This window comes from Rhopilema esculentum, chromosome 5, assembly GCF_057945365.1.
Source record: "Rhopilema esculentum isolate cy_ngs chromosome 5, ASM5794536v1, whole genome shotgun sequence".
NCBI classification, from domain to species: Eukaryota; Metazoa; Cnidaria; class Scyphozoa; order Rhizostomeae; family Rhizostomatidae; genus Rhopilema; species Rhopilema esculentum.
In genome coordinates, this window is record NC_142819.1 from 6,693,061 (window position 1) to 6,719,765 (window position 26,705).

The 26,705-nt window shown below is 36.2% G+C and overlaps 1 protein-coding gene across 1 annotated transcript; it reads right to left on the reverse strand.

Moving 5' to 3' along the window:
* Positions 1-2,868: 2,868 nt before the first annotated feature.
* On the reverse strand, positions 2,869-26,705 carry LOC148960239 (potassium voltage-gated channel subfamily KQT member 5-like). The gene is made up of 18 exons (XM_089108530.1): positions 26,427-26,705; positions 25,417-25,467; positions 24,803-24,845; positions 20,383-20,757; positions 19,679-19,775; positions 19,030-19,156; positions 18,446-18,518; positions 17,831-17,927; positions 14,574-14,702; positions 14,199-14,309; positions 13,548-13,643; positions 12,407-12,557; positions 10,343-10,400; positions 9,465-9,540; positions 8,438-8,532; positions 7,836-7,861; positions 6,464-6,522; positions 2,869-5,630 (listed from the first exon to the last, which is right to left on the reverse strand). Exons 4-18 carry the CDS (start codon positions 20,679-20,681, stop codon positions 5,196-5,198), a joined length of 1,929 nt encoding a protein of 642 aa, XP_088964656.1. The 5' UTR covers positions 20,682-20,757; positions 24,803-24,845; positions 25,417-25,467; positions 26,427-26,705; the 3' UTR covers positions 2,869-5,195.

Here is a 26,705-nt window from a genome sequence, read left to right on the forward strand (position 1 = left end):
TTAAAACACTATTTCCCTTACCGAGTCAACCCTTCAATGCCAAAATAGTGAGGGACTCAACGGAAACTTTGCAAATTGCAAGGTGAAAGCCTCAAGTTAAGTGTAAAATTTCAGTGAAATAAAATCTTCATCTTTTCCGTCTTCTTTGACATCTTTTTTCGAATTCATATTTAAAAAAGACTGCCTGTCAGGTCAGCCAGCATTTGAACAATATTTTCTATTCTGTGTTCATACTCAGTAGTTGCGGTTCTGGGGGGGTCAAGGGGGCACGGCCCCTGGCCCCGCACCTATGGCAGCCGGGGCCCTAAGAAAATTCTAACAGGAACCCGCAGTCCCTATAAACGGCTCCTTTTTCCTTCGGTGATATATATGTTCACAGTTTATAGCTTGTTTTGTTTCTTCTGTGCAACAAGAAGCTATGCCAATTTTTGAATCGAATGAATAGAATATACCTGTTCAAAGTCATTTATAATTTTTCCTACAATATGCACACCAATGGCTGCTAAGAATACGGAGATGCGTTGTAAAAACTTAATTTCAGCATAGCCACATTATTGCCAACCTTATCTTGATGTACTGTAAATATTACATTCAAAACCTGCAACAGTTAGTGCTTTTTCAGCTGAACCTGTCTTAGACACTTGTAGTGAGTCAGTTTAGGCCATTTTTTACAATCCAGCATTGCTTTTTCTGCATACCCATTTAATTCTATATTATTCACTCTATATGCTAATTACATTTCATTTTCAACCTAATTTCCATTACATTATTGTTAGCCATCAAGCACATCCTTTCCTTTGTATAACTCTTAATGAAATTTGGAAACGGCACGTTTTTTAGTCAATCATCGATCGACGTTCCGATGAACACTAAACACTCATAATTGTGTTCTACTTTTTCCACTGTAATGTTTAGAGCATTTGAGCGTTGCACTATTCAAAAGTGTAACAGACTAAAGGACCCAACCTTTAGGGGCACCTAGCAAAAAATTTTCTTTGCAATTTTCTTTAAAGCTGGTATTTGGAGCATATTCAACGAGTTTAAGCGATCTAAATCAATGGAATTTCTGTTGATTGGCTCTGAGGGTAGGGGGGCTCCGATCTGGAAAATTCCAGGGGGCCATGGTTACGCCACTGGCTCTATTATTCCATGTACTTTCTAAACGAATAAAGGGACAGGAGCCGTAGCCAAGCCCCTCCTATTTCTGAAAACTTCTGTATTCCCAGCCTAGTAAAGTCAAAGCTTCTCTTCCTTTGCTGAAGGTTCTTTTACCAACATACCCATGGGCGAGCCCATGGGCGGCGCCAGAGGGGGCTGGGAGGCTTCAAAAAAATACAAAGAAATGTTTTTAAAAGACTAGAAAGAATAAGAAAGTTGCTACAAATTATTTATTGCTTAATTTCCAAGGAATAAGCCAAGATCTAGGGGCCTCATAAAGTGATGACTTCCATTCAAATCCTGGAATTAATCAAACGTACTTAAAGCATGCCTTAAAAATAGCAAACGTTCCTGAAATATTTTTAAGCTTATCTAAAGTACGTGATCGCAAAAATTTCTGCTTGCATCGCTCACAGGGCAGCTTCTTCTTTTCGATATACCTAGAGCCTCCTACAACCTTTCGCCGGCCTCTTTCAATGTACCGCTAGCATAACGATTGCCCTTTACAGTCATAGCCATAAAATATCGTAAACCAAATTTTTCGAAATTTGGTTTTATTCAAATTATGCTTTCATCTCGAGCCCCCCTCCACTTTGAATTGCTTGGCACCGCCCTTGATATCTTTTGCTTTGTTCTGCAACCATGGGAGCCAGACATTTAAACTCCAAGAACTTGCTTTTTGTTCCCGATGTTAAGTTTGTTTTCCTCTCATCCAGGATGTAGGCGTGCAATATTAAGGAGTCTAGATTGAGCTTTTCCTCGAGTCAAAATAAATAAGTTTAACTTTTGTTGCTACGGAAAAGCCTTAAGCAAAATGGTCGCTATAACGCCAATTGCACCAGATATTTATTACTAAAAGCATTTGACGCTTTTTGAGCAGCAGCCATCTATTTGCGCCTCTGCTGAGGTGTTCCTGGCTTATGGTGTCGAAACAAATTTCATAACAACTGTCAAAAACAATCTCCCGGCAATTTGGTTACGAATCCTAGGAACGTTTTCTTACTACATTCGTTTATATGAGACATTTTGCTCAGAAATTATGCATCAGAAATATCAGAAGTATTCTTCATAAAGAGTTTCCATGCTTGGAAACTTGGCCTGCGTCACAGACAATCAATGGCTAGGAAACTCGCAATAACAATTTGAAAAGAGAAATTGTTCCCAAACTTCTTTCCTACCTTGATAATACTTCTGATACTCCTAATTCATAGTTTCTTTGAGAATAAGTGTTTCAGTAGACTAGCAGCAAAAATATTCCAAAATTGTTAATGGAACCACCTAAAGAAGCTTCCTTTTCTGAGTGTATCTGTTATTGAGATCCACTGAGTATCAGATCCTCTAAAATAACAGTGATGCAGGTTAAAAACTGATGCAGTGGCGAGGATTCGGGATGCGCAATGATTTGGGATGCGCCCCTTAGATCAGAACGAGGCTGGTATCTTCAAACCAGAGTCTTTTTTCATATGCACAATAAAAGGCAGACCTGAGGTTGGAATTTTGAAACCCAGACACCCAAGGAGTTATTAGAAAACTGGAGATCTTTTCAAAGAGTTTCGCGATTGCGTTTTTCAGATTATATTTCTGAAACTTTAGTCATCTCATTGTAAACATATCAACAATAATAAAACACCATTGAAGGTCTTATTTCTGCTGTTGTTGACGAAATCCACGTATCGAGAAAGTAAGAAAGGAAATCAAGACATATCAAGATTTGTTTGACCATTCGCTATGCACGTTGTCAGTAAGAGTTTTTACAGGCCACAACGGAATCATTACATAAGCACATTTCTACCAAATAGAAGAGGTTAGAATACCGCACACAATAACAAGAAACCTTTAAATACAGTTTGATAACTTCAGCTCTAAAAACAGACGAATGTTTTCACCTAGAAATCGAAAGCCACCCGATATCTTGGCTATTGAATGTGAAGAAGAAATCGCATAAAATCATAAGGTTTTCTATAAACAGTTTGTTCCCTTTCCTCTACTAACTTAAAATCTAACATTATTTTTTATTTCTTAGGCATCCCATGCTGATCATAATAAGAACGACGTTCATAATATTGATGATGGCTGAGGTTATCACGATGATCTCTTATTTCTTTTTACATATAAAGTAATAATGAATCATAGCTAAAATAATTATCACAAATTTTGTCTTAACATCAATTAAGAAAAAACAAACCTCGTATTTACAAATTCACACTTGATTTACCAAGAAATCTAAGAGTTGAGAAATCCATACAATGAATCCTGCATTGGCTAGGAAAATTCTGGGTCCTGCAAAGGTTTACGGCACGTCTGGTTCACATTCGATGTCACATTTGTTAAAATTCAGTAGAATCTTTTAAGGCATAAAATTTGATTTGTCTTGCCACTGAACTAATGCTTTTAAAAATGATACAGGACATAGTGGCGGCCCCAAGGGGTGGTATGGGGAAAATTACTTTTATCGATCCATGGTCTGCATAAATCTTCCTACAGTTAATAAAAATGTACTGGGTAGGTGCAGATCACAATAATCAAGATTTGTCCAAGGAAAATTTAACCTGATATAAGGCACTAAATTGAACCAAAGAGGGCGTGGTATCATAGGTCACACCCATTTCCCTCCCACTCTGGTGTAACTGCCACAGGCGAATGCAGCTTTTCAAATTAATGGATCAAGTTTGTTCTTTTGGATGCAATATACTGTGAAAAGATTGATGCTGTTTACTCCTCCTGCAGCATTCGTGTGGCTAAATAAAAATTATCAAAGCTAAAAGATTGCACGTTACAGTTCAACCGAAAAAGGTTGCTATTTCATTCGTTTATTTGATTCATTGATGGAGGAAGTTTATTAAGAAAACCCTAGGTCTGTTTATCGATCAATCTACTACTCAGGTTCAACTTCAAGAAGACATAGCATTTCTCAGGTTTTCCGTTGGTTTGTTATGTGTTAATAGACGTTTGGTATCAGTTCCTTAAAGGTCTTGCATACATCAATCATTTTAAGATTCAAATATGTAAAAAACAACTAATTTACCGTGACTAGAAAAAATACATTCTAGAAAAGATAAATTTTCTGTCACATACCTTTCTTGAAGATGTAAATGCCATAGAAGAAATCTGCTGCTCTCAGCTACCCTAATCCAGTAAAGTGCAATATCTAGTTAAATTACTTAGTGGCGCTTATAGAGAATAACTAGACTATCCATCGTGATAAACTATGAGATATGTCAGGCCGACATAAATTAAAGGTGAATGACCTATACATTTCTTACGGCAATTTCCTAATGTTTCAAGTCACGTATCACTAAATAACCGAACTGTTCCGAATCTCAAAGCATCAATGCTATTTTATCCAGACGGCAAAGGACGAGCAAAGCTTAGATTACACCACTTTTCCTTTCTTGGAAATGCAGACAAAACTATTTTGATATACCTTTGGAATTTCTATCCCAAAATAACACCAGGAATATTAGCGCATCTATAATTTATTAAGCCAAGAAACTTGAACTTTGAGACATTAGCTTGGCACTACCTATTCCGCTCTCTGTGGAAGAGGTGAATGCGCTTCATGTAGCACCAGAGACACATGTGGAACATGTCACGTCTTTGCTACTGCTCTGATGTGATTGGTCAAGCCTGCGTAGGTTTTCATAACTGAAGAGACCTGCAATGATCTAGGTATTAAGAGCAAAACTACTTGATATATATATCAGATTAATTCTCCCCATCACTCATCTTGCAGTTTGTCTAACATTATGATTCCTTCAAACATCACGCGGGACAATAAGTCTCTTAGAATATTATATTTCTGTCTGTATGAGACCAAACTTCACAGATCACTGATGGGAAAGTGCCGTTTCAAATACCCTGTATTCTATCGTAAGATGTTTCTTTGAATCGGCTCTCGAGATTTCATCAAATTGACACAAGTATGCCAAAGGACAGCTTTTCTTTTTCATACTTTCAAGCCGGGTAGACAACAACCTTGACTAAAAGGCACCTTATCATAACCTTCAAACAACCCTGTGAAGAACTGTGGAACATTCTTACAGGGCTGAATCGATGCTTTCACAATCAGATGGTATTGTTGACTTTGCAGAGTCGATGCTCAGCAGCCGTGTATTGTGCATATCTGCCATGATTCGCAACTTATCAGCACTAAACCTCCTTTTTGGGGGCTGGTTTACAGCACCCCCAGGTAGATCAACAATCATTTCCGCATCTGACAACGATTCTTCATCTGGTTCTTCTACGAAAATTTCTTCATCAGTGGAAGTCAATAAATCATCATCAGTTAACGATTTCTTCAAAACAGGAAGCTTTTTCTCTTCAGCAGCTAGCTCATTCTTTCCAGTTTTCTTCTGTAAAAAACAGTTTTCCGGAACGGTATTTTGATTCTGAATATTCGGCGGGGCAAGAACAGTGTACAGTTTTTCTAGCAGGTCCTTCGTATCTACAACAATGTCCCGCAAATTTGTCACCTGAAATTGAGAACAGTTAGAACAATTGTTGTTAAAAGTATACCTATGCCAGCAAGCTCTTGGTAATTAAATAGGTAAAAGTGTTGCTTTATCCTATTTCGCTCAGATTGCAACAAAGAGAATTGATACTGAATTTCTTCTATGTGGGCCTTTAAGCATTGATATTCAAAAGCAACAAAATCAACCTAAGAATGAGGCTAGAATTAATGAGTATAAAGCATTATGTAACAGTTATATTAGTACACTTGTGCTGTGCGAGTTGTCTAGCATTAGGCATTCTAAGATCTAAGGCATCTGTTGAAGTTCTTGTGAGCATTTTCGTAAAGGTTATTCTTGGTGTAAACACGAAAGAAGAAACGTGATAATGGATGTGTCTAGAAAACCCCAAAAAGGTTACTGAAGACTAAGAGCTTCGCGGTTGTTTTTGCCAGCTAAGCATCTTAAAGATAAAACCACTTTGCAAAGTAAACGAGCCACTTCAGCCTGGTACAGAAAATCACAGGTTCTTTCATGCAGGTTTTCACTCTAATGACATTTGGTAAACGGTGTTGGATCCGCCTGCCATTATTTTGGGATACTCCGTTTGGTTTGGTTTGGAGTTTGGAAGGCTGAAAACTGCTAGTGTCTGAGCAGAAGCTGTAGCTCATTTTTTGTACTAGTACTAATAAATATATCAGAAAAAGATAATGCCAAAACAGTATAATTGAAAGTAGGTTCAACGAGCACCCTGCCGCTTGCTAGCAGCCATCCCCTCCACAATAGAACAGTACAGTCCGTCTCTACATCGACCCAAATGTTCAAGAATGGTCACGTGTGTTAAAAATATAACTCACTTCCTCTTCTAGCTGACTAACTCTGCCAGTGGATTCACCGACTATCTTTGTTTGTCGATCTAGAAAGGGGAAAAGTCACCATGTTTTTATAAGTTAGATAAAAACTTAACTGTTAAGCAACGAATAATGAGCAAAAAATATTCGAATGAGAATGCAAACAAATATTCGATCACATCAATATCTTAAAAGTCATAATGATTTTTTATAAAAATTATGACTGTTGCCTAGAATCAACAAAATCGGTTGTCTTTTCTCTGACTAAAGAATAGCGCTTTCAATACCTTCTTTGAAGGGAGCTAGGGAGCACTGTGGTACTTGACAATCTTTTATTTTCAATATCTTTCTTTGTTGTTGTTAGTTATGTGATTGTCTGCAATCGTCAGTTTAATAAATAAACATTGAATACATTAAGCAAATTTTTGCCATGAGGGTTCAGATGATGCGGCAGTTTGAAGTCAAACAAATTGCTTTTGATGTGCTATGTAGCATGTTTCATGTTGCTCTTTGGATACAAAGATAGGAGAGGATGTTATACAATAGAAATCCTTCAAACTGCACACGTTTAATGGTTGCATCACTACATAGGAGCTATTCTTCATCATAGGATAGCCCATGTCAATTCAAAGCTATCTATGGGGACTTTTATTATTTATCCTTTTCCTAAAACCTATGGAAAGCCTTTTTCAAATCAATATGAGTGAAAATATCAGCATCTTGTGAAGAGAAATGACATCGGGCGTAAAAAGTACTTTGTTCTTTTGTGAAGGCAAACAAGACTAAGACGGAGAAACTCCATGTAAGTTTTTGGTATCTCAAAATTTGAAGATGGTACGAAATAGCAGAAACATAGCATACTTGAATACTTTTCGTAGTCAGTGCCTTTAACAACTGAGCCATCCTCGCACAAAGTAGTGGCATGGATAAGGCCAAAAAGAGGCATTATGCTTATTAGCTTCATTTTATTGACCTTGTTCAGGAATAGAGTAGATGTGTCATCTATTTACATTGTGCGAGAAATTTATGAATACTAGGGTAGGGATAGCTCATCATATAAGGGTACGGGTAGCTACTGTCTTTTTTATATTTTCGGTCTCCTGAAGGCAGTATCGGTTTTGCCATCGAGTGAGCACGGTCTGAAACCGTTGTTTGTTGTTACGCTACGCCTAAGTTTTTCATCGAAACTGTGTATTTGATAAATTTAAAAAGGAATGGAGTGTCGCGTGGAAGGCTTCGACTATTTTTGTCAAACATCACATTAATTAAGTGTAAGAGAACTTTAGTTCTTTAACTTATGATAAGTATATTAGTTCTCAATGATACTTTCCATGTATTAGAAATATTTTCACTTTAAAGCAAAGCGCCTTTCACTTACCGACTGTCAAAGATATCCTCTCAACCCTGAAGATATAATTGAAATTACAAAAATTAGTAACAATATTTTGAAATGTTATTCCAGAAGTGACTGAAACTCTGGTGTTACGCTACGCCTAAGCTTTTCATCGAAACTCTGTACTTGATAAGTTTAAAAAGGAATGAATTGTCGTGTGGAAGGCTTCGATCATTTGCGTCAAATATCACATTAATTAAGTGTAAGAAAAACTCAAACAAAGACAATGGACCAAAGCCTGTCTAAAATTAATTAGATGCTTCCTACACATTTTTCAATATATCTTACTAGAACATTTCCTGGTACAGCTTTAAATTCTGTTGTTGAAAAGAGTTCACGGACAACAGTGTTGATTCAGATTTTGTTCTGAATTCTAGTGCAGAAATTTTCATGAAATGACGTATTGAGTGGATAGATACAACTTTGCAAGTGAAATAACTCCCATGGCTTATAAATGCTAGATAGATAGCATGCTTACTACAATTTCCTTTTTGAACACATTGCTTATGAAACTTCTTTTAAATATAGCAATCAAATAGACTTATGTTGGTTTTTTTATTTCTAAATCAATTCTTTGATAGAATTACCTTGAACCCATCATCCTCAATTTTGCAAACATCTCGACCTGACCAGCGGCAAATTGATCAAGAATATCCCTTTCATCGTATGGTCGCCGCGCTTGCTAAAATTAATGTTGTGGTGTAAAATACAGAAAACAGTCGTTATGCAGCACAAAACAAAATGAACATTTATCAAACTTGAAAAATATATAACAAGGGCTCTGACGTAAGTTGGAAAGCAAGGGTGGGGCAAAGGGCAAAAAAAGGCCTCAAGCGAAAGATTTTCAGAAAGCTCTTTTGACCCTGAGTTTTCTAACGTGGTAGAGTACAAACCTATTACTTAAGAATAAGCAATGAAAGTTGTAAACCAGGACCAATTGGTACTTCGGTTCTATCAAATTTAAGGTGAACCCCCAAAATGCCTGTAATTAACTTAAGGAATTGCAAGAAAAGCCAGTTATCACCTCCCTATACTCAGGCATTCAGTAATTTTGTAATTTGTTGAGTTCCGTTAGCTTTACCCCTAATATGAACTGTTGAATTCTCTGAGTTCCTTGCTCAGAACTGTTGAATTCTGCTCGATACAGTCCGGTCCAAATCTATTAAAACTACCAGCTTCTTTATCAGTATTTTTTATCAGTAAGATAGACTGCCTTCTCTCTATCAATATTATCTTTTTACCACTTAACCTGGGGCATCTTTTTCAAAAGAATTAAAACTCAGAGAATATTTGCATATGCAAGACACTTTTTAAAAATTCTCAAAGACCATTCAGATTATCTTACGCAACTGCAGATTATCTTACGCAAATAAGCACAACTGCAGCTTATGCTATGCAGATTATGGGTGTAAAATATAATTTACAGCTAATCTCGATATTTTTTAGATTAAAGTTTTGTTGAAAACAAGCTTAAGTTTAGTTGCTATTTTACTTAAGCATTCCAGACATATGACAGCGTAAAAAGGAACTAGTTAGGATAATCATGAACGTAGAGTTTTGTTTTCTTTGGAAAGATGAACTGTCATTTATGCACAATATTCATAAAACACTCACCCGAAATAATTTCAATGCAGCTCTGATCTTTAATCTTCTAATGAATCGCAGGGCATTTTTCTCAGACAGAGTCAGTCTATGAAAGCAATGACAGAAAAAATTAAAAGCTTTTGCATCTTCATTGGTATGAAATAAACAGAAGATCCTATTTAGTCAGTAATGTTAGGTAGGGCCCGGAGGCCTAAAGCAAAGCCCTTACTAGGGGAGAAAGCGAGGGGCTAAGAATAATATATGGGGGTAAATCAAGTCTGTCGATTTTAGCTTTGAAAGAAGACAGGATTTGAGAGTCTGAGAAGAAAAAAGAAGGTAAAGAGGGTAATTCTAGGGTCGTCACTACGTTGGGACGTGGGGGATGGGACTTCCCATTGGAAAAAATTCATTGTATAAAACAAGGAGCTTTTTGCAATGTAATGGTGCTTTGTCGTCAAATTTTCAGACTTGTCGGACAATTAAAGACAGCTCATCCACTTTGTCGGAAAATTGGATCTAAGTAACCCCCTCCCCTTTAGCACAACAGCTAGCGACAGCCCTGATTGACTTCACCTCAATGTAGAAAATAGCACGCTATGGTTGTGATTCGTTGTGGGTTATTGGGATGTTTACAAGCATCTATCTTTGAACAAAGAACAAGGAACATTGTGCTATTGGGCTGCACAAACACACCGGCTGTGCAGGTAAAGTACAAAATACGGCTTTTATCACCACACATATATACTCTGATAGTTTTTCCAATCACGTGATAGTGGCTGACTGCTAGCATCATGCAGCCCTTTATCACCAGCTGCGTTGGTATCCTTTGCTGCATGCTTTTTAGTACTGTGTAGAGTACGCTGCCACCGTACATAAAGAGGATGTTCAGAAAATGCTACCTTACTTACTTTTGCAGCTGAACTGGCTGAGATCGACTGCCATTCACAGATGTGGGCTTGCTTGAAGCTTTCAAAAAACAATGAAAACAGAAAATAACTCTCTTTTAAGATGTTTGATTAGATGCAAAGGTGGCTTAAAAGATGTCAGGATATAAGGAGCACTTCTAACCGAGAAAAGAGGGATTTCGAAGCTCGCTCAGAAGCTCACTCATGTTGCTTCCTAAAACGGTTAATGATAAACGCTGAGCACACTTCAAAACGAAAAAAGGGATCATATCATCCCTGGGCAGGTTCTCTGAAGAGCAATTTTCATGACTTGCCATTTTTACTCTTGCTTCTAAGCAAGATAACATCTTTTTTCAAACGAGAATTGCGTTTCTCCATAATTCTATTGGTGCATACGCAGAGGAGAAAAAAAAAGGGACAAGAGACTGTAATTAACTAAATTCACAGTTGGTACTTTTTTTGACTGCAAGCAACAAATAGCTTTTGGCATTTTTCTCTAGAAAATTTAAAAACGTGACCCGGGAGTGTGTAGCCTAAGCTATCATGCGAATTCTACCCTCTCGTCATATGCTGACAATAAAGGCGATCAGCTTTTACGTTTGTTCTCTTTATTGACGTTGTTCTGGCTATAAATTGATCAAAACTAAACGCTTTGTAGCAAAGATGATCTTCTAATTTCAAGGATGAATGTCACCTCAGGTAACATCAAAAGTCACACGTGATGCAAGCTTATAATTTAATTTGCAAAAACGTAGAAAAGCTCTGGCAATCTCAATCCATTACGTGGATCTGTCAAGATTAGACGAATCTCAGCTTGAAAACGAAGCTCAAAATGGATTTGCAACAAATGTGGTCAAAAAGGCGGTGGTAAGGAGATAGAAATCACTCAAAATAAATTCTAATCTACTACGAGGGAAACAAAGCTAACTGGAGTTTTGTTGCTCGTCAGGCTTACAAGAATACTAACGAGCAATATTTTCAGAATGGCATTAAAGGTTGACCAGAGTACAATAATTATCAGCCTGATCTTTAGTGATTGAATCCATTGAAGGTTATTGGGCTAAACGGGGCAAAATTTGATACTTTGGAATCATCGCAGGTGTCTACAAGTTCCGTTGAATCCTTGAAATAAACTTAAAGACAAATTGCACGACAAATTCGCCCTTCTTCATTGGCAAGATTATAAATAGCCTTCGTTCTACGTAATAGCTTAATAGCTGGATATCTGATTGAGTACAGTAATCGTGTTCAATCTCTACAAGTCACAAAATATCCAGGAAAAACGCTTAAAATCGTGACATGGGGTCTCAAAATCAAATTTATCTGTTTCTATTGTTCTTACATTGAACGAGAGCCAGTTTGATACTTTCGTTTGACGTTTGACGGATAAACGAAATCGAAGAATTATTTCATAGCCATGTTCAGATCTCTAGGCAGAGGCGGATCCAGAAGAAAAATAATGTTCTCACCAAGAAAGAAGGGGCGGCATGGGCGTAGCCCGTTTATAAAAAAATTACCACGCCCTTACAAATGTCTGAGAAACATCCTTTTCAAAAAGTGGTTTATATCAACTACATTTTTTAACACAAGAAATTTTGTAATTTTTCAGCACTGAAAATTCTTTAATTTTTCACAGAATTCTGCACTGAAATCATAATTAAGAATTAAGAATTCAGTTTTTCAAACTTTTTAATTTTTGAATAGTTGTCTTGGGACTAAAATTGAATATTTGAACCTTTATTTTTGCAATTTCATCTTTCGAGAGAAATGACGTTCTCAAGAGAGAATGGTGAGAATATCTGGATCCGCCCCTGCTAGGCTGTCCTGCCTCACTAGACATTGTCCTACCAGAGCCATAGCTAAAAAATATCGTTTGAGCTTTTCTAACAACAGTTCAAAATGCCTCAAAGCCATCTTATTTGCGTATTTTACGTTTTATGTCAGCAAATAGATGCAAGCCAATCTTCCTAGCAGGCCGTAGATCATCGTGAACATTGGCTGGAACAACACTTGATATGGAAGAACATAATTTGTATAAACAAATAATGATAAGGCAATTTAACTTACCTGTTACTGCTGATAACGGGATATGTCCTTGTAGCACATCTTGTGACTTGATTATACGCTGCTTTGTGATCCTTCGAGACTCCCTATCGACCATATGTCTCAACCAAGTTGCATGAAGATCATGGTCTCCTGCGTAGCGTCTCCAAAAACTCTGTAAAAAAATTGAAAATATGCAAATGTAGTTAATATCATACCAATCTTTAAGATGTTTTGAAATCATTCAAAAGAAAGTAGGTTGATTCCAAATGGTCATTGGTAGTAAAACGAGAACAAAATTATACGCAAAAGGAAAAAGGTTCCTGTTAAAAAAAAAGGATTTTTACGAAGCGAATTAGATTATAACAGAAAGAATCGATGTAAAAAGTAACTTATATACTGTAAATGGGAAGCAAAACTCCCTTCACAGGAGGTTTATTATATCAAGAGAGCGAGTTAATTTTAAAGAAGAGGTCACCAAAACAAATACAATGTCATTTAAAAAAGAAGGAAGAAAATTAAGCAAAAAAAGCTTCTTTGAACAAAGTAGTCGTGTATAAATACAAGATAATTAAGGAAGAGTCGTGAAAGGAAAACTAGGCTTCGAGAAAAAAAGGGGTAAGTGCAAGAGATGCACCACTTTCTATGTGGAGGGAAGTTTAGCAAGGGCCTAATGTAAATCCAGTTGGTAAAGTGTTTGACAAAGTATATGACAAAGAACGGTGGCAGAGTAGCAAAGGGTGCTGGGGTTACTGATTTTTACCCTCAAAATCTGAACGAACGGCATAAAATTTCAGGGTGGAAACGAATTACTGTTATCAACCAAAACCGAATTACATTGATTTGACGGGAAAAAGCCTGTGCTGATGTGGCCATATCTCAGCCATTCCCTAACACATTCAACTTAAATTTGCGCATTCAAAGTTATCTTATATTGCTTTTTAGGTTAGATGGTCAAAATTGAAAAATTCTAAAAATATATTATTATGACGTCATCACTTCGGTATTTAGGCAGCTAGGGCAATCTCTCCCCTTTCACTGTATTCACAGATCCTATATCCTTGCCTACCATAATGCATGCTCTAGAGTCTCCTTATATTTGCAAAGTCCTTTGGACAAGATATCTGTCCCTTTCCTATTCGGTAAAATGCAGAAGGCTTTTCACCTGAATCAGAACTGCGGCAGGACGTCTTTTTCTGTTGATATGCTTCTCTTTTTGATGCTCTGCAACTTGCAAAGCGAAACCAGAACCAATTATACCCTAAAATAGATTTCTTGATCAATCTTCCTAAATTGATCAATATAAAAAATCTATAAAAATTTTAAAAAATAAAAAATTTCTAAATTCACCAGTTTTTAAATCTTTAAGTAATATCTAATGCCAGCTCTGCACTGTAAGAAATCGTGAAGCTACCAAGTCTTTCACTTACATGCATAGATGATTGTCTAAGGACTAAAGCAAAGGAATGTCACAAGGGCAGAAAAGCAACTGAGCACTTCGTTTCCCTCCTAGATAATATGTTTGAAAAGCCTTGAATCACAGCGATGCAAAAGCAGGCCAGTCACAACTGGAAGACTGATTGTAACAAGAATGTCTATAAAGGCAATTTGCCAATTCTTGAACGACAGGTGGCCTGAAGGCTTGGATTACATTAGTATCTATTGATTGCCTTTAACACAAGGCCCACAATAACTGGCTAAGCAAACACACTTTCCTTTACCAGTTCTTAAAACCATGTTCTGTTTATCATTACTGAGAATCTGAAATTCTACTAGATTGCAGAAAGAAAAATCAAAGGACAAAATTAAAACTTACAGCAGGCATGGCAAAGAAAGCTGTTCCGAACACAGCAATTACGCATATTAGAATCTTTGCAATAGCTGTGTTTGGACTTATGTCTCCGTATCCGATCGAGGCAAGTGAAATCTACAAGATACAAAGCCTCTATTTCATTTCAAATTCAAGCACAATGCTTCATTAGTGTTTATCAAACTTACGCTTTAGGTCAATAATTGATAAAAATTATCCCGTAATGCATTACAAGCTTTATAAGTTCTTTGGGCCCTAACGAAATCAATTCATCTACTCTAGGATGTTATAAGAGTTCTCAATAGCTTTTCTATGTTTCCAACTTGCACAACATAAGCTCTCCCCTGTAACAATCTAAAGGAGATATCTAAATATACTTACAACTCCCCAGTAAAATCCATTGAAAAGGTTATTTACAGTGACATCTTTCGGGTCTGTCTCCAGCGCGTAAACCAAAATTGCCACAAACATTATCATGATAAAACTCATATACCAACAAGTCAACAACTCCTGCAAAGTAAAAAGTGTAACCTTGATTTTGGTTGCTTCCTATCAAAACAGAATGTATCAATGGAAAGAGGAATGTAGGCCACGGTATCAAGGTACCTGCAAAATATGTATCGATTAGACAAAAAGGGTGAGTTTACTTTAGCAAAGACGAATTATATGTTTATGATTTATATTCTGGATCTATTTTTACATATTGGTACCTTATAGATGCAGTTAAATTTAAGAAAAAGAATATAGAGAAAATATGAATCGATAGCTAGAAGAATTAAAAATCTGCTGTGGCTTAAGAAACTTGGGCTAGGGCACAATATTTATGAGCAAAACACCCTTCTTACCGCAAGAAAGAGAATACAAAAGTGATGACGTCATTAAAATCTACTTTTAGAATTTATCAATTTTGATCCCAGAACCTGAAAGAGCATCGTGAAATACCTGTAAATATGCAAATTCAGTTAAAGGCATTACGAATTGGCTTAGATATGGCCACATAAGGACAGGCTCTTGCCCCATCAAACCTCTGTAATTTGGTCTTGGTTCATAACTTTATGAACCAGGCCAGAATAACAATAATCCGTTAGCAAACTTGAAATCTTTCATTGGCCATATCTCGCCCAATTTGGAACATATCTAACTAATTTTGCATATTGAGAGGTATTTTATGCCGTTCTTTCAGATTATGTGGCCAAATTTAAGAAATTCTAAAAATATATTTTTGATGACGTCACACTTCGGTACTCTATATGCACGAGAGGACTATATGACATAAGAATATATCGATAGGGAGCGATTCCTAATTTGTTTTAATTATCATTATTATTACTATTAGCATCATTCCCAACACTATCACCAGCAGATTCTCGTCTACCATCGCGATTCTAAACACCCAGGTCTTATAGCCAACTGAAAAAACCTATCGCAATTTCTCCGGGCTAACGTGGTACTTGTCTAGCCACAGCCTGGTCTAATTAACATAGGCTTAAGAATACGAGGAAACTCTTATTATTTGTTTGATTTTGATTTCACACGAATCGATTTCACAACTAGAAAAATTTGAACCAATGGACCGAATAATAAAATTGGGATATAGCTGAAACAGTTTATGATGATATGAAAAGATAAAGTAAATAATAGGTTTGACATCAGATAAGAGGAATGGCTTAAAACGATAAAGATTGAAATAACTTTAAGCGGCGCACATGAATGTAAAAACCTTTCCGTGACTGGGTCGAGAGAATGGTATGAGCCATTCACAGTGTACACAGAATATGTATAACATTTAAATACATTCTCAGTACGGTGCTCTTTAGGAATCATATAACAAGGTGAAATAGCAACATGGCCACACATTTCTATGCCATGTCAGTTGATGTAAATGTGCTAGGTCAGATCAATAGAATGTTACAAGCACAAAGAACAGTGCTATTTATCATGTAAATTTGAAATTGTGCGTGTTATTATGTAACTTTAAAAGGAGAACTGGCAACTACACTGCATCAACGCTGTAGCCAGATCTTTAAATGATCCCAAATAAAGCCCCTATATAGAAATTTGGAGGTTAATAGATGGAAGTTAGATGGAGAGTTATTTTGCAGTTAAGAGGGGCTAAGCGTAGAAGGGGACACGTGAACCAGCAATGGGTAAGTCAGTGAGCCGATCACACGTTGTTTGAGAGACTGAGTCTCCATTAAATATCTTTTCTGGCGCCATATCCCTTTGAACGTGCTGCAAGCCATTTATCCCTGTAACCCACCCTATTACAGGACCGCCACACCAAACGATGCCGAAGTTTCGAATGGCATGCCTTGAACGAACGCACCCAGTTCATTTCAAGTCTCTTTTGTGTGACTAGTCTTTGCCACAGCACTATGTAATGCGAATTATCTTATATTAAAGAGAATTACACATCGTTAATACTATTAATTTTAACAAATCCAATAGTCTCATCCTATTGTACCGTAATCCTTGAAAATATATCGAGAATAATAACTCTTAACATTTAAATCATCAAATTAAAATGATTAGCCGAAAACATCGAAATTACAATTACAATGTTGTTGTTGTCGTTTGTAAACAGCACAACAAAACATGGCGAATGTCCTGGGAGACGAAGTGAGTCTTAAACGCAATGAACTAACCCAGTCTACACAGCCAAAGAGAACGAGCTACAGTACATTTGAGTGTCTAGTCAACTTTTTGTGATAAATTTAGTCTAGCAAATCAACGAACTATCGAAAGCCAGATAATTTGCTGCAGTCGGCAGTAAAATGACCAAAACCTAATTTTGATTTTCTCAGGTGTTGCTGAAGATTTTAATGGTGAAAATTGTTAATCAAAAGATATTTTCTCCAAAATGTAAATTATGCAATTTGATCGCAAGGTTATTTAGATAGAAAATGACTACTTGAAGCTTCATCTTTATTTTGCGCTTCTACTAGCAGAAAATACATCACTTTTGGGCTTTATCTAAAATCTGCCAGGGGCGACTGAACTCCATCTCGAAAAACCCCAGGGGGGGTCGAATATCAAAGCTAACCCATAGTCGCCCCCCATGAAATAATATTTGTTTTTAAGGCACAATGTCCTGGCGCATTTCGCTGGCCATTTGAATTTCCCATTGGTTGTGCTACACAATAGACCTATAGTTGCGTGTCCAATCGGCAGCGTAGAGCTAATTTTCAATGTGTTTTCTCAATCATAAAAGTGCTGCTAAGTCTATTATTAACTGTGAACGGTTGAGTGATGGGGAATAATGCTTTTAACGGCTCTTGCGCAACCGGCATGCTTTGCGCAACCGGCATCTTGAGAATTTTATTGTGTGAAGGCTGGTTTTGAAAATGTACTCGCAAAGCATGCCAGTTGCGCAGGAGCCTTTAAGAAACTGTTTGGCTATTCCGCTAATTCTATTGCATATATATTTCAGCTGATAGTATAAAATGGATAATGATGAATTGACGGGGGTCCTAATTAGAGCAGGGAGTTTGTATAATGTTCTATAAACCAGCAGGAGGTGGTAATGAGGCATCCAAAAGTAGCTGAATTCAATGTGCATACGTTTTGACTGCAATGACGGGGGTTGCTTATTCAATTAAAAAGTGCTATATATTCGTCTCGTAATTATATGATCGTACCTTTCTATGCTTCAGGAATACTTTCTTGAACATTGCAAATGATCTATTTTGTCTATCGACTCGTAATATCCGCAATAAAAGCAGCATGTGCATTAATCTAGAAATGAAATAAAATCATTCAGTTTAATTTCATTTTAAAAAACTGATTTTAATATCCATTAAGTAAGAAGGCTGATTTAATTTGCAACGAGAACGTGATAATTATTAAAATATGATATAAATACAATGTTAGCTCTAGAATATGAAAAACAGATACCGAAAAGTAGAAAAAAATTGATGTCCCGAAACTCAGCAAAATTTCTAAGCAATATTATGGGTGTGATTTGCAGCAATGACCAAACTTTCACTTAGTGTGTGGAGAGTCGCCAGGTCTCTGTCATTCCAGGTGTAGGAAGGACCCAGGACACTGCTCGATAGGTACAGCTTCTCGGAGTCTTAAAATTACACCTAGAAGCTAGGTAGTAGTAAATACAAATACAAGATGTACGGAGTATGATTAAAGATTGAAACAACAGGCAAAGAAAGGCTATTATCTACATTAGAAGAAAAAACATGTCGATGAAGTTACTCTAGGTACATATAACCCAAAAGTCATAAAACAGCCGAGCTACCTACTTCTCTGTTTTGGGGTCTAGATCCAAATGTTTTCCATAAATCAAGCCGACTGAGCAAACCATGATTAATAGATCTGAAAGCAATAGATAAACTTCTCATATCATTTGGTAAATTTCGGAACACGATACACGAAAGTGGTGCTTTAATGGGTCTAGGGAAAGAGACAAACAACTTTTGCGCTTTAACTATTTTGACACTACTCGTTTTACTTCAAGCTAAAAATATGGTTTTACTTCAACTTCACGATAGAGTGTCATAATTTGGGGGAAGAATTTATCTCACGATTGATTTTTTGACTGAAAATTTGAAAAAGAAATCTCTGTCGTACAAGGAGATCAGAAAATTCACCCCTCTTGTCCCTTTCTCCTTCCTCCTAGAACATTAACAATGCTTTCATAGATACACAAGTCATCTGAAAAACATATTTCTTAACATGTTAGTCACTTTAAGGTAAATTTTGCTTTTTCAAACGGGAGAAGGAGGATCGCTGAATTCGACCTTCAAAACTGACGTCAGTGTTACTGTGATAGTATTTATAACAGAAATTGGGCTCTAGCTAACAAAGGACGGTAAGCCAGACTTACCTAGAATCATATGTGGAGTTAGTATGTATCTAACTTTCCCTAAAAAATTGCTATAGTGTCCGTGGGCACTAGAAGACCACAGTCGTAGCAAATATTCAACGAAGAAGATTCCAAGAAGAACGTATTCCTGTCAAAAAGAACATAAAAAACATGCGAATAGATTAAAGATTCGTGTTGGTTAAATCATCAAGATAAAACAATAATTATGCGCTGTACCAAATTCAAAAATTCAAAGGCATTTACATTAGATCACAAAGCCCAGATTAATTGTTTCTCTGTATCCTTGAACATTTTGAAACAAATCATTGAGCGTCAAATAATGACATTAGAAGCAATATAAGAATAGGAATTTTTATTCTTACCAAGCAGCCAAGAAATTCATGGCATTGTTTGAAAAAATATTAGAATAGTTTCTCATTGAGATATCTCAGGGCCACGCCACAGGGAAGGGGGGACGGTGGGTTGGCCACGCCCCCCATTTTTTTACGAAGCAAATAGTTTTAAAGCTGCAGTGAAAGGAGAAAGAAGCCTTGGCCCCCTTTCTTTGCTAGCCTTGATCTCCCCACTTTCAAATTCGTAGTGTGGGCCCTATATCGACAATAAAAAAAGAAGAATGATCTGAAACAATCTGGATAAGCAAAATACTTACAATCTTCAACATGACGAACTGATATTTTGCTGAGTCTTTGAATTCATTCATTGATAACATAATTGCCATCGCTAAGCTTGCCAGTATAATAAGAAACCTGAAAAAAGATCTATCTTCAGAACTAACAGGCCTAGATTTATGATTCTTAGACTGTGTCAAACCTATGGCCATTCTTTATCATGGGGCTATTCAATTCAATATGAAAGAATAAATTACCTTCAGTAATCTTGAGCAATATTTAAAAGAGAATAAAATGGGGCAAAATACTTTTGGGGGTTATTTAATAGAATTTGAGGCACGGTTACACTTCATTGTTACAAAAAATCTCCCCTCTCCATGAAATTGCAAGAAATTCTCTCCTATGTAATTTTTCTTTCATTATTCTTATTTTGTTTTTGACAATGTAGTTTGTCTTTGTTTTTGTTTTAACATCCAAATTGTAAATGTTTTTGTTATTAGTAATCTGTAACATTTAATTTGCCACATTAAATGTAACTCTAATTTGAAGCAATTATGTTTAATGTAATGTTTAATATAATAATAGCATTTTTACTAAAATTTAAAATAGTATTTATAATATCATTCGGTTTTTCCTTCCTACAGCTAGTCTGGGTCGGTCATCAAACTTGAAATAAATCTAAACTATCTACTTTATCGAGTTCGTTAAAAATAAGTTTGTCAAAAGTTAGATTAATGGTACTCACACAAAAACATGATAAAGTGCACTATAGAAAGTCCTGCAGCCTTCTAGAAAATGAAATAAATCCGCCCGCAAGCGTCTAGCGCGCTGATTTCCCTTCTGTCTGTATTTGACGTAACCGGGCACACTATGCGGAATCATCGATTTTCGACGCATGTGAGGACTGGAAGGACGCAGAATCTTTTCCTCTAGTTCTTCTTCAGTCGCTGAACGCGATCTCGCAAAAGACACCTCCTTTTTACGTCCGAACCCCATAGTGAAAGCAGATTTCAACTCGATACCTCCGTTTCGCTTGCTGCTCATTGTCCGAAACAGCGAAAACTGTTCTCTTGGTGCAAAGAATCTTTGTCACTTCATCCAGCTATTGTTAGCTAGGTGACTAAAATTAAATGCATCAATTATTTCAAACTATGGAAAGGTAACATCAGCAGGAAATTGAGACGGGGGAATAAACTTTAACATCAAGTCATCAAGTGTGCGGGACGGGGGGAAGAGGGGCGGCAAGGTTCCCAGTAACGCTAGCAAAATACCTCTAATTTGTTAGTCTTCAATCAAAGCTAATATTTACAGAAGCAAAATGAACATATGCCATAAACCTAAACCTTCTATCAGTTTCTTTAAGTTCAAGAAATTGCTTGATTTGCTCCATAAATGGAATGGAACCTGACAGAATCATTTCAGAATCAAGCGCTCGCGATATAGTTCGTGGGAGGGGGGGGGGACCTTAACAAGTTTGAAGGTACGGGAACGTGCCATTATTTCGGGGGAACATTTCTCTGAAAAGTGCGGAATTATCGGTATTAGTTTTTTGAAATATGTGCGGAGCTATGGGTACCATTTTGGGAAAATATTGCAAAATCATTAGGTGGGAGGTTAAGCATTAACAAAATGAATGACCTGTTAGAAATGAAAGTATGAAATATATGTGATATATTGAGATTTTAGGGCAAAAGATATACAAATTTTTTTGATGATTCTGTTGTATTTTAAAAGTATTATTTGCTTTGCGGAATTATGGGTATAGTTTTCATCATGTTTGAGGAATTATGGGTCACATTTTTCAGACATATGCCCCCCCCCCCGGAGGGTTCAAGACTATTCAGAATAAAGTTTTCTTTCAGAAATGATACTTTTGAAGCATTAATTAAAACAACGCGTAAATCATATGTCAATTTGAGCGATGAATAGCCATTTGATAAAAATATATTCATGACAAAAGGTCCAGGATTATAAACCGGAGTCAAACCAGATTAATGGCGGGGGTAAATTACTGCATAAGTTGTCTTGAACCTTACACATACAATTCACTGCGTTCAATAACTCTGATAATAATAATTTAATTGCTTGGCACCAAAGGAGAATTCAGAACTAGCGTTATTGTTACAGCGAAATGGTTCATATTCTAATGGAGTTACTCTAAATAAAATTGCAATAGGTGAAAAAATGTTTTATGACAAGTTTAAAGGCATTTGTCATGATAGAAAAAAACTCGAGAGATAACGAATAATTGACCTAAACAAAATATGAATTTGATTTTTAAAAACGTTTACTTGATCTTTTTTCCTTCTATGATCAACTAAACATCCCTTTCTCTTGAAAAATCATAGCAATACTAAATGTTGTGCATACAACAAGTGAAACTGTCTCAAAAAGGCATGTCATGTCACTTCGTAGCATTATTGAAAGAAGAGCATGATCGATGCTGAGACATCAAATCACGGTCACAAACTTCATACATTTGAATAGCATTGTATCTAAGGTAAGAGAGCTTACATCCCGGAGTAGTGCGAGAACTATGACTGCAAACCTTCTATCCAGAATTATCGTATACCGATGGATTAGCAACGTGCTCAGTGTTTCTGGAGTCGACATACATCACGAATTTAATCACTGTCAGATATATAAGGTCCACCATGTAGCTTGCCAAGACAAGACAGATCATCGGCTTTGTATTTGCTCTGACTTTGAAGCAGGATTTCTGCCATAATTCCAGATTAATCCGCGAATTAGGAGGAACAGGTAGCAAAAAATGCAGAGAAGGATTTCCCATCTTAAAAGCAGTCTGAGATCGCTTGCTTATCCACCCCTATGCCTCCATTTTAAATTGATGGCAATGTGCAAGGCGACAGCTTACAACTTGACACACAAAACTTTGTACAAAAGGATCTTGAAAGATATTTTCATCATGGCGTTAGTTACATTTAGTATTCAAACTGCTTTCGAATAATACCATTTATCTGGCTAGCGTGCAACATTATCAGGGTATGCCATGTAATCTTAGACATCTTCTATGTAGCCTATCATGATTATGGTTTTGATATAACATATGATTTAAAGTTGCAAAAATGAAATCAATTGGAAGAAGTTCCCATTTACATGCATTTAGGTCTTGCTAAAGATTTGCGTTGAATTTTATTTCGAAATTATTAGGAACTTATTCACGTTTTCAGATGCTGTTAATACCCAAGTCCTCTGCCTACAGAAGGACAGTATGTCTTCTTGACAAGATGCAATAACACGTCAATACAAACTCCGAAATTGTAAATAAGACGTTGATACACACCGTCGATACAAAGGCATCTTAAGGAATGACCTTTGTCATATTACCAAGGAGATTAGTAACGCTTCGTTAAGGTACTACCTCAGGGATTCAATTTTGTGTTATTGATATTTGATATTTGTGCGACAAATGGAAAAAAGACTGCTTGGCACTTCTTTGCTGTGAGGATGGGGTAACTGTAGCCCCCGACTTCCCGCCTTTTATAACCTTTCGGGTATATATTACACAGTAACCACTCACAAGGAGAGGTTAGTAGGAAATGAAATGGCGACTTAGCAATTTGGCGAAATGGCAATTTGTCATTGTAGTTGAAAAAGACAAGCTCGAATTAATTTGAACTCAAAATACATAATACATATGGACGACAAAATAGGCATGACAACAAAACAAGTTTTACTCGATGCTGTTTCTCACTTCCGAAGATGGAAAAAAGTGTTGCATTCACACATTATGACATGAAGTCAAGAAGTTGCGATAAGATTCAGTCAGAGATTAAATCTTTCAGGCCATTCTTATCGTTCGATGAGTATTGCGAACTAAAAATGCATCAGATATATGGATGATAACATATGCAAAGCAAGGTTTGAGTAAAGCTTTATGTCACCTGCGAGAAAAGGAAAAATGTGTGCATTCAAGGAGTTAGGATCGACATATTCCCATCAAGCAATTGTTATCGCAACAAGGCTTAGCTTCAGTGTGATTTCTCAGTGTCTATCTGCGATCACATTGTTCTTTATAAAAGTTGTTTTAAGCACCAAGATGATTCAATATGTTGAAGCAATTTAAAAGCAAGAATTCTTACTATATCTCGTGCAGCAAATTCAAGTCTCCCTCGGGCGGTGAATCAGCTGCGTCATTCATTTAGATTATTCAAAGGCTGATCCACAAATATTCCACAAGCAAAGATTAAATGCAGCCTAACTATGCTAAACTGCATGAAGCACGAATAACAGGAAATCGCTGCCGAAACTAAGATTTGGTTACCCATCAGAATTAGAGAAAGTAGCTGCTTTTTGTTTATTCCTGTTGGTAGAGTGCTGAGAAGGAAACTTGCGATGCAAAAAGAGTTGGATAGCTTACACCTCATCCAACGTACTGCTTTTCAAGGCCAGGAGGGCTTCTTCATGCCCATGAAGGGAATATTCAAGAAACGTCGTATAAAGAGATTCTGATCGCAGTTAAAATTATTGTCCACAAAGCTATGCTATTTCTAACTATTTTATATATAACCAGAAAAGAAAAAGAACGATAGAAATCTATAATCGCTGTCATATAATTGTTCCCGTGCTCTACAAATCTCACAGTTCCAGGTCTCTCTACTACGTATTTCCAGACACGTGATTAAATCACATGTTCACTATATCACAAAACCTAATGGAAACATCAATTTTTCGTCCAGTAAAACATGGTACTTTTTTTAGATGAATCTTCTTTATTATTATCTTTGATTTAGTTTCGATAAGCTTCTATTTTCAACATTTGGCAATTTAGTCCACTAAAACTTTTTGCGTCCATCTAACGATAATCTATGCCTTTTTTTGTGCCTTTCTATCCATCAATACTTAGGGCATCATTTTTGAAAACCTCGTTTGACAAGCTTTCTCCAACTGATTTTTCCAGATTCCGTTTCTAACATGATACTTGTCTATAATAAGTACCACAACAAAAAAAGATAATGTGAATCCATTTGACAACTCCTTGTTGCAATACAAAATCCGATTAAATTGTAATATGGAGTTGTCGAATGGGTTCATATTATGTCTTTTTTTCACTTGGTACTTATTATAAATTTTATTATCAAGTCTCAATCTATAATACTTTTTAGAATTAAATTTCTTGCTTTTAGTGATAAGAATATACTTACTTTTTTACATAATGCAGTCCATCACTGTAAAACCAATACAGAACTAAAAGAAAAAAATACCATAACAGGAGAAATTGTTGATTCATAAAAGCTAATGATGGACGAATCGCCAGATATTTCAATACAATCATACAACGTGTCTTTGAATGAAATAACTTGGGTTAATTACCATGTCCTGGCTACATACAAATCAATAAAAAGATGCAACTTCCTTAATTGTAAAACCATGACGATTATGGTTGTTTCTACGGAACTTATGTGTCTAATTTACACAAATGCATTTGCCTTCGTCTGCTCAAGCTTTCATAGTTTCTAAAGCAAGCAAGATACAGCTTCTAGTTTTTTATGCTTTCAAGATCAGGATTATAAACTATTCTCAAGATGTTTTTTAGCAATTATAGCAAGTTAGGATTGGATGCCTCAAACATTTTGTGTATAGTTACAATGCTCCTTTGCTGTAACGAATGTAAAGAAGGCCAATAAAGCTTATATTGTCAACTATAAAAGAATTATTGAAAGTTATCCAAAAATGTGTTCAGATGCTAGCGTCATTTAAGCAGAACATGAAATAAGCTAGAAAACATTTAGAGTTTTTATTGTTGTCGTATTCTTACCTCAAATAATATCTTGATGAGATTAACCTCTACAGTTTAATCAACAAGGATCTGTAAAAGTAAAAGGAACAATTTGTAACTATACAAATCTTAGGAGATTAAAAGTGGATTGAAATCCACTTCAACTGCAAGGCTTGTTCAAGTAACAACTAAGAAAGGAATAAGAGAGAGAAATAGGAGAAAGCAGGGGAGGGAAAACGTGAAAAGTTCATTTCAACAGTGGCTTCAACTGTGATGTGAGTCTTTTTTGCTTGCTTTTCACTATATAAGTGTTAAGATAATCGATATAAAAATGTATGGACAAATCATAATGAAAGGGAAATTGGTGTATGTATCACTATAGAATATCATATTGAATAATGGAAATTAATAGATAAATGACAGAATAAGTAAAGCATTAATGAATAAAGGTAACATAGTGTTGTAACAGAATTACTGAATAAAGGGAAGAACGACTAAAATCTTGTAAACAAGGAATTTTTAATTTTCTCTTTTATCCGTCAAAGAATAATATGTGAAATAAAACCTAACGAGATATCAAGCCCTAATTGTTTTGCTGCAAGATTTAAATGGGGGTACAACAGCCATTTGACAAACTACAGATTTTCCTGTTCAAGATAAAAGTAAAAAGTTAAAAACGGTGTTCAACCATATGATTTTTGAATGTTTTTAGTTTAAAAAACTCTGCCCTTTTACCGTTTGCTCAAATTTACAAAGACTTAGAAATGTCTTTAAATCCAACAAAGAAAAGCTTGTGATCCTATCTGAGAAACGTTTAGCTGTTAGGTATCAAACTAATGCTTTCCCCTAAGGGTGGAGTTTCGACAATATGTTACCCTAAACTTGATTTTGGTTTAATTGCGACTGGGTGAAATATGCTGAAGCAATCTCTTCGTTAAAGTCTACGAGCGATTCTACGAGCAATTTTCGTATTGCAGCACTCAGGCATGAAATGGTATTTTTATATAGCAAAAAAGTTAAACTTGCATCGATAAAGAAAGATACCTTACCTCGAACGCTCTGCTGCAAATTGGCCTAACAAACTAATGTTGCGTTGATTTTCCGCTGAGTCAGTAAAATTGTCAAGGCCTTGCCGACGAATCATAAAAACACCTCGTTGAAGCACAGGGCTTACTTATCGAGATGCCTTGAGTTCTGTGAAACATAAAAATGAGAAAATAACACTATTCGAAGCAGATGTTGAAATGAAGATTTTTCATGACCTAAGTTTATTAGAGATGCGTACATTCAGCGAGATTAACAAATTAATTCAATACTGTTAAGGATTC

What these genes read in the sequence shown, in the direction of transcription:
- LOC148960239 (XM_089108530.1), bottom strand. Translation starts at nt 20,681, where the DNA reads ATGAGCAGCAAGCGAAACGGAGGTATCGAGTTGAAATCTGCTTTCACT. An exon ending in CAGCCAGTTCAGCTGCAAAA is followed by an intron (nt 9,541 to 10,342) that starts GTAAGTAAGGTA and finishes TTGCTTTCATAG; the next exon opens with ACTGACTCTGTCTGAGAAAA. An exon ending in GAGGATATCTTTGACAGTCG is followed by an intron (nt 6,523 to 7,835) that starts GTAAGTGAAAGG and finishes TCCCCTTTCTAG; the next exon opens with ATCGACAAACAAAGATAGTC.